At 44.1% G+C, this 8,894-nt stretch overlaps 2 protein-coding genes across 2 annotated transcripts; both read right to left on the bottom strand.

The window, feature by feature from the left end:
• Window positions 1–198: 198 nt before the first annotated feature.
• LOC131293416 (cuticle protein 16.5-like) lies at window positions 199–755 on the bottom strand. The gene is made up of 2 exons (XM_058321495.1): window positions 750–755; window positions 199–678 (listed from the first exon to the last, which is right to left on the bottom strand). Exons 1-2 carry the CDS (start codon window positions 753–755, stop codon window positions 199–201), a joined length of 486 nt encoding a protein of 161 aa, XP_058177478.1.
• Window positions 756–4,405: 3,650 nt separating this feature from the next.
• Window positions 4,406–5,064, bottom strand: LOC131293415 (uncharacterized). The gene is made up of 2 exons (XM_058321494.1): window positions 4,984–5,064; window positions 4,406–4,897 (listed from the first exon to the last, which is right to left on the bottom strand). The coding sequence occupies exons 1-2, from the start codon at window positions 5,062–5,064 to the stop codon at window positions 4,406–4,408; spliced, it is 573 nt and encodes a 190-aa protein (XP_058177477.1).
• Window positions 5,065–8,894: the final 3,830 nt, after the last annotated feature.

Raw genomic sequence — 8,894 nt, 5'->3', positions numbered from 1 at the left:
TGTATTTTGTTGCTTTTGTGAAATTGCTTCTTTTTGTTTCTTTTCTTACATCTTTATTTTTTAAATCAACCGTTATACAGGTCTGTTGAGTGAGAGCTTTCTATTTTATTCTCGAATGTTTTCGCTGTGACTGGAATGTTATCTTAAATTAGCTGGTTTGAACTTTTTCGCCCATAGTCCGCGCGCTTTGAGTATCGCTTACAGAGTTCCCGGGGCCGGCTCGACGTTCAGGGATTGTTGGTTCACGGCGTGTCCGGCCAGGGGAGCCTCATGAACGGCGCCACGGTTGGCGGCGAGATAGCGAGCCTCCTTCTGGGCGACGACGGCGACGGCTGGCTGGGCAACGACGGTGGCAACGGCCGGTGCAACGGCAACCGGGGCGGCTTCAACAACATCCGAGTCAGCGTAGAAGGTTGGCGCTGAGTACGCGACACGGGTTTCCGGGGCGACATAGGACACTGCTGGGACGGCATGGGATACGGTATGCGCAGCATAGGAGTAAGCGGGAGCAGCGTAAGCAACGGCTGGGGCGGCGTAGGTGAGCGGGGCAGGCACGACGTACTTCGGGGCCACGTTCTGCTGGACGACGGTCTTCTCGACGGGAGCGGAGTAAACCACCGGCACAACGCCGCACTCGGCGACGGCGGCCAGGGCAACCATGACTACAGCTGCGATGCACTATTTGGTCCCGAAAAGAAGCGATACCAGTAAGAAGAGATAGGTCCAGGATCTAAAATGATAAATCTTACCTTCATGATTGTGGGTTAGGGTTTTGTGTTGGTTGCTGGTATGTGATCGAGTTGCAGATCGTTCTGATTCTGATGTTTTCGGCAATTGAGCCGTCTATTTATATATCCAAGCACCTTCCTCATATTATTTCGGGTTGAACGATTACCGAATACATTGCGTCAAATTGGTACAAAAAATATTTCCTACAAGGTAGCGATTATAACAAAGAGCAACAGGACGGGTCTGTTGGAAACAGGTTTCCAAATAACAAACTGGTCCAGTCAATCTTTGACAGGACTCATACATGGATCGAATTACGCCGTTAGAAAAGCTTCGTTGGTTTTTACTCGTTGTTCCATGGATCAATAGTTTTCTCCATACCAATGTTGTTCTATTTGGTATTATTCTTTCAGCTCCATTCGTCTGTAGCTTCATCTAAAGATAGCGGAAGGTGATTTACAACTACCAGTTGCCTGTTTAATATCTTTTGTATCCCGGACCTACCCCAACATGACTGGCGCCATCCGAATGATCGCATACATGTGTTGGTGTGTGCTTCGAAGCTCAACGCAAACGTTGTTCAAAAAAACATTAATCTTCACAAATGCTGCCAATCCCGCGCTTCGGTTATAGTCTGCAATTTGTTGCACGGCTTCCCGCACCCGAGCCGGCATGGATGTATATGAAGGCAGCAAAAAGCTGCACCCGGTACGTAAACCCCGCTCCTTTCCATTCGTTTTCCCTTTGCCGACCCACTGGTTCATTCCCACTGATCGTATTGTGAGTACGAAGAGTGAGAGATTACATCGAGAAGGTGTGTTTTACGTCAAGTGCCTCAAAGTGGCCCAGCCAGCATCGGTGCTTTGGTTGTGCAGACGGCGGAACCTGTCGTTGATTGATTGCCATTTATCGACAGCGGCTGGTTGGACCGCTTGGCTCTTGATGTTTCTTCCCGAGTTTTCAGTAAGGCACGAAGTTCAAGCAAACTCAAGACAGCATGACAAACCTTTGAACGAAAACATAAAACGAAATTACACCAACGAAACGGTTTATGCTAATGAAAGTTCTCAGCTCCCTGCCGAGTCCTTACGGCCATGTGTTGCAAAATGGTTCAATTGCAGTTCGATCGATTGATGGATAGATTTCTACAACTGTCCATGATGCAGGTTCGGTGGACCAGTTGAAGCGCCGTTGTGGCTTGTGATAAATTCAAGTCGATAGAGGGGGATTTTTCTTTGCTTTAATGAGCTCTGGTTCGGATTAAGATAGCAATGCCGATGACAGCAGCGACCGGTAGCAGGGATTAAGATGTCGCGTCGCAAACGAACCTTAAGTCTTAAGTGCGATGCAGATACGGTATTTTATGGTCCATTTGCAGGAAAGAGCTCTCCTAAACTTAATGAAACACAAGTCGCTTGGAACTTAATAATTAGTAATTATCATTTGCAGAAATAATGATTTTTTTTTGTAACTAGGTATAACGGCCCGGTTACACGGGCCCATGTTGATTAAAGAATTTGCATTACAATCTAGCAAAATTGTGATAAATTGAGTATATCAAAGCTTCAACTCAGTTAGAAGATTGTACCTGACTTTACCTGAGGGATGTGTTTTGCACTGTCCGGATACAATACATTACTGACTATCATAATGAAAAATTGAGTAAAAAAAAAAATTATAACAGGGCCAATACCTGTTATTTGTCAAGCACGATTAATTGACTAATGTGTCGATAAATATTCCCGGTCTTATAATACAGCCTAATCATCCCGGTTGGGAGACCATTCTCTCAATAGGAAGGTTTGTTCCATGGCTAATGGCATTAGGAGCTTGGTTTAAGGAACGCGTTGTAAAACGGCTAAAATTCTACAACTGCCACCAAGCCATACCTAACAGTCCAATTTAACCCATTTTAATGAAGAATGAGACCTTCTTCTTTTAATGAAGGATATGTTTTCGATTCCTACTGATTTCGCCCATGTTCTAAATGCCGTATGAGTAAGATACATCTGTAGGCCATTGCATATTAAAAGTACCTTGCTTTGTTTTGTTTGGAAAAATGTATATACAGCCATATCAAGGAAAAATGTTGTCAACTTTAAAATCACGCGAGAAATATGATGTTCTCCTGTGATTTTCTAAATCACGTTGTTAATAAAATGGTACTAATCAAGCCATAGGGACTGAATGGTTGTCTCACTGTCCCATAACAAACCAACCTAATTAAAAAAAATATCTTTGATTCAAAGTGCCTACCTTCCTAATACCTTCTTTCTTTCGTTGGTTCGAGTGAAGTTCTAGCCCACAGTGGAACGCCTGTTCAATTGAACGCGATTTAAAATTCCCGTGACTGGAGCTGGGCAATTGTGCTCTTTTCATCATTTCAATTACCGTCAAATTTCAAAATACAATGCAATAGGAGTAGTGTTCAGTAAGTTTCGATACAAAGTTGAGGTTTTGCATCATTTTAAGTGCATCACTTTGTTCAAGTGAGGACATCGCCCTGAAAATATCATACTTATCAATCGTTTCATACACTACTTTTTCGAGTGCTCGTTTTATGAATTTTGCTATCCAAGTAGGACAGGCTCTGTAGGCAGACAGACGTAAATTCTTGAAGTTGACGCTTCAGGTTCCGCAAAATTTCCTATGGATTGTTTAGGAAATCTTACAATTGTGTTTCTTAAATTTAAAAATTGTGGCGCATGTGTTTGGTTTTTGTGTGTGAGCCGAGAGTTTTTGTAAGAGGTTTTTGTAATTGTTTCGGTGATGGTGGTTTGTGTCGAAAACTGTGTCACATGTGCTTGTTTTAAAGTGGTTTTTACTTTTTTGTATTGAATCCCTTTCGTGCATTTCCGGTATCCGAAAATACACAGAAAATGTTAATCTATCGTACTGAGAAGCTTGCCCGTGCATATCGAACACGGGTTTGGTGAACATTTTTTGGAACCATGTTGAACTACACATTATATATCTGGTGTTTCCTTGACATGGCTGCACGCATAGTGCCCGGGACCGACATCTTACTTTGTATTCCTTTGCATTTCCCAAAATTTAAAACCGCTTCATAAAACCGATTTTCCTTTTCTCCAATCGAGCAGGTTTCTCCAGGATAACTGTGGTTGCTATAGCGATCCTTCCAATTTTCCCCTAGGAAGACGATTGCTATGGCGATCAATGCAATGCAATGGGATGAGCGTTTCGCGGATGTCCATACAAAAATGAGGTTCAGCATCGATTTTAGTGCATCAGATTATCCAAGTAGTAACATCATCATTGGAACATCAGCATTGGAGCGTTACGTTAAGGATTTTTTATAATAAGATCCGCGATTGTCTTTTATAGGGAAATTTGACGTAAAGTTAGGATGTTAAGAATTTGCATTTTCCTCTCTCTCTTTTTCTAATAAATAAATTAGAATCGTGCTACGATTTACGAAACAGTCATACAAACTCCGAATCAAAAAGGAGTGTTTATGCTGTTCGAATGTGGTTACTTCTTGACTTCATATCGCCCATTACACAAGTAATTGTAGAAGTAATTCTTTGATATTCTTAGAGATACTCATAAATGGTGTGAAAGAAATTTCAGTTTATTTTGGTAGCAAGATGAAACAAGCATTACTTTACTTTCCAGTTTTATTATTAATCGAAACCTACGCCATGGACATGTAGATTTACCACAGATACTTGGCAAGGGGCGCCTCTATGGCCGTACCAGCAGTCAGGTACTTGTCGTACCCATGGGCGTAACCGTATCCGTATGCACCGTAGGCCGTCGGGTAACCCCAATGGTTGGCCAGTTTATCTCCAACGTTGGCCTGCACGACGGTTGTCTTCACTGCCGCACCACCATAGGCCCCATAGAGCGAGGAGTAGGGTGCGTATAGGGGCGCATGGGGCGCATGGGCCGCGATCGGGTGGGCTAGGCTGGCCGCGTTCTCCTGCACAACCGTCGGACCATGGCTGCCCCAGTAGCTGTAGGTTCCGGAGGGGTTGCCATAGTACGCGGCATACGGTGCCGCATAGCCTAAGGCCGCGTAGTGGTCGTCGTAGTACGCACCGGAGTGGTGCACGGCATGGTCCAACGCCGTGTACGGAGCGATGTATCCGGCCTCGGTGACCACAACAACAGCAGCAACCACAATGGCAACGATAGCGGCGACGTTCTAGTGTGTGGAAAAAAGGGGAAAAGATTGAGATTTTCAAGAGATCCTTCGTTTAGCCTTAGGGTCACCAAGGTCTTATCACCTACCTTCATGATGGCGCCGCTTGGTACGGTTGGACGGTTTGTCCGGTGAATGTTCTTGGGCTGCAGCAACTTGCGTTCTAGCATCGGTGCTGGCCATGTCAAGTGATTTTATAAAGCCTTTCAACAGCGAGAAGTTCGCGGTCCAAACCTTGGCGTGCTTTGTCCAACAATGCGATGAAATTGTAGCGCGCACAATGTTCATCGAAGTGCAACTGCGTTCCACGTCTTACAAGGTCTAACCTGCGTGAAGTAATTATCTCCACCGCAAATGTTCCTTGAGAGAACGACCAACATCTGTGTTAGAATCTAAGCTGACACGTGTACCTCCTGTCACCTGATGGTGGGAGAGAACGAAAGGAGAAAGCTTAGCGCAAGGAATCGCTGGCGTGGCTAATTGGAACTATTTGCCAGGGCACCTGCCTTAGTCATTGCCACTTCATAGGCCAGTTACAGTTAAGTCTAATTCTATTCGATCGCGTAATGGGCACGTTTGATCGAGTGGGTTTGTTTTGTTTGTCGCACGGTGATAACCAGTCACTAATTTAAATGACCGCTTTGCATGCTTCAAGTGCTTTCCCACAGAACTTGTCTTAGAACACGGGGACAGGGTACTACGGAAACCATAGCCTTGCCAAGCCAGCTAGGCCAAGGCAGGGCAGCTTTCGGACATGGTATGGGTTTATTTTTTCACAATTCACAACTATTACGTTATTGAGTAGCCACCAAGTTCCAGGATATCGAAGTCCGAAGGCTGCCAGTGTCACCGCACGGCAAAGACCACCCCACCCGGGAGGGGTTCGTGAAGCAGGCGGGATGGCAATTAGCATATATCATACCGATGCATGTTCTAGCTGACCGTAGAAACGTGTGGCCGGCACGAAGAACGATCGCGTAACCGTTGACGCAATGATTAAAATCTATAGGTTGAGGAAAACTGGTGATCTGTTTATCCTTTGTTTTTGTTTTCTTGCGGAAGAAAAGGTTGAAAGAGCTTAAGATTAGCCTAATGGAGACGGTCATTGTGGTAAAATACGGCAATTTCTAGATTATAATTAATGACTACACTGTATCTTTGCTCTGATATTGAATGGACGTTAAGTATGATGTGAAACGTTTGGTTCCTTAATAAAATTGATTTTTAATGATCGGCCGCTAGGTGGATCTATTAATCGTGCTCTGGTTCCCTGTTGCAGGTGTACAGAGAGTCAAAGTACGTGTGAAGGGTCCTGTGAGCAACCAGAACTTATTACGCCACAGGTCTGACAGAAGGTTGTTACCGTTTGGTTTTCCCTTAAGAGATCAGTTTCCTGTAATATGCTGCAACAATATTTTTCCATTTCCATTTCATTGGAAATTAGAGTTTCCCAAATGTTTGCGATAAACTTTAGTTTAAAGGCAACTCCAGACTAATTTTGAAAAATATGTAGTTCACTTACAGACGCCCGAGTGAACTCCCACAGGAAACGGGCTGCTTCAAACCCACATTCGCTGCGTTCCACTTGGACTAATTAACGCAATTATCGAACGTGACATATTAAACTCTCCGGGCCGGTAATTAAACTTCAAATCTCCTGCCCATTATCTAATCGAGTGCAGTTCTTGGGCTGCGGCCTCCGGAGGTACGTTCGAAAGTAGTTTCCTCTCCCTCCCTCCCCCCCCCCTCAGATTCGTTCTCCAGCCCCAAGTGCGGAAGGGTTGTCCCGGCTGTGTGTGTGCGTTAGGGTTTGGAACCAGTTGTTTGAAGTGCTTGCGGATTGTCTTTGTTGCAGTTTCGCCGTTTTCTTCGTGGCTCCGTGGGGCGGCCAGTTGGGGTGGAGTCGTTCCGTGATTCACGTCACGTACCGGGACCGTTTTGTAATAGGCACCTTTGCTGCCGATACTCACAATCGAACGCGTGTCACGGCGAGGATGTGGAGTTCGCGCATAACACCTGGAACTGCGATAACCGAGGGTGGATGATGCCGGTTGAACTTGGCACTCGAAGTTATGGGAGGGGCAGAGGGTGAGGACATCTGGTGCCGTGACGCAAAAAGGGCTGCATTTACTACCCAGCGACACAAATAGAATGGCGCACGGATCAGGCTGACCTTGGCAACGGAAGGCGAATTCCGGAAGGGACGTTATTTTACTAGAATTTTATCCTCAAACAGAATGAAGAAAACCAAAACAAATGGTTACGTATGCAGAAAATATTTAAATACTAACTAATTCGTATGAAATGTGAAAAATTCACATTGAAGAGTGAGGTCAATACAAACAATCACAGTTAAAATCAAATTATTAGCATGCGTCGTTTTGAATCTGTTTTTGATTGTTTTGCGCTCTTCGCTGTCTGAAAATTATTTCTCTTAGATTTTAGGTTTCATTTTACATAACTTTTAATGGCATTGTTTTCTTATGTTTGATATTGAAAACCCATAGTATCTATTCAGTTTTTTTAGGACACATGTTTTTGGTCTGCGGCTTAGTTCATGGGTCGTTGATATTTGGAAATTAATTATAAGTTCTGTTTAACCCATAAGAGACACACAGAGAAAACCTTATAAAACTAAAAATTTTAAAATATGGCATTAAATGTCAAATAGATCAACAATTAATATCTGATGTATTTGAGGTTAATAAAAATGCCAAGGCTCATGATTAACTAGGGATCTACCTTATCACCTAACAATTCTGAATTTGCGATGAAACAGGTAATTATATAAAATAAAAATGTATGTAATTCCTTACTTTCTATGGGATTGTTTTCATATATTTTATATTGAGGATATAAACGATCTAATAGATTTATAATTAGCCTCTGCTCTATTTGACGAACAAGAAAGGGCCTCAATGTGATTGACATTCTTGTTCTAGTGGCATATTTATTTATTCCTCAATGATGACTTGCTTCAATAACCCTTATAAACTGCTAGATATTGAAATTAATGACCCAAGATGAACAATTTTAACAGAACACTAACGAAATTGAACTCTGTTGTATCGATTCAATCTTATTAATCGTACCAAATTTTGCAACCGAATCGAAAGTCAATATACTGAACTATTTATTGACAAAATATCTTTTTATTGTTTAATTGGTGCAATTGATCAGCAGTAATTCGTGAACATTTTGTCAGAACACAATAAAAATGTCTTCTATCGCTTGAAACTCATATTTCCCCGATCAGAAAGGACACAGCAATCGCATATCAGAGACTAGCTCGGGAGACCCGCGAAGTCGATGGCCGTTTGACTTCAACTCTTCATAACTCAATCGGTTCCGATTGGCTTGTCTTTCCGATCACCCCTCGCGCTGACCTTCGGAAGTCTTCGGACCCTGGCAGCCCGTGGCCCATTCTTTCGGTCCAAAAGGGGGCCAATACCGTGCTGGCGAGCCAGGAAGAGACCACGCGTAGTGCAATCGCGACCTACCTTCGATCATCGGCATGCAGATCCCCCTCTACCGGGGGATTTCCTCCACCCTCTCACCGATCCCTTCTTGTTCGGAGTTTCGATGGGCTGGGTGCGAACGAATGCATTCCGATGCAGTCCGCGGTTCAATCGGTTCTCGTTGCTCGTGGGTGCATTCAAACAACAAAAATTACAAAAACCTCCACCTGGTAGAGAGTGAAAGAGAGAGGGCGATCGGTAATGGCCACGTTCGATAGTAATGGCCGATTGGTTCGCGTTGTTGGTGGGCAATTGAGTTGGCAATTACTGCGTCCGGAGAGCGGTGGTGGGGCCGGATAGGAGGAGACCACCGGGGGAAAGAACGTTCTCCAGGTGGGATCGGGTTCACCGATCGGTTGGCCAGCGGTCGCCAGCAATGGCTTCGGGTTGGTGATTCTCGGGCGTATAAAAGGATCCAACGGTGGTCGTATCAAATCAGAAGTAATCCAAGCGTTCTAACAGCTCCTCCTTCAGCCAAAACC

This window comes from Anopheles ziemanni, chromosome 2 (assembly GCF_943734765.1).
Source record: "Anopheles ziemanni chromosome 2, idAnoZiCoDA_A2_x.2, whole genome shotgun sequence".
NCBI lineage: Eukaryota > Metazoa > Arthropoda > Insecta > Diptera > Culicidae > Anopheles > Anopheles ziemanni.
Note: the sequence above shows the minus strand (reverse complement) of the source record. Positions and strands in the feature narration are given on the sequence as shown.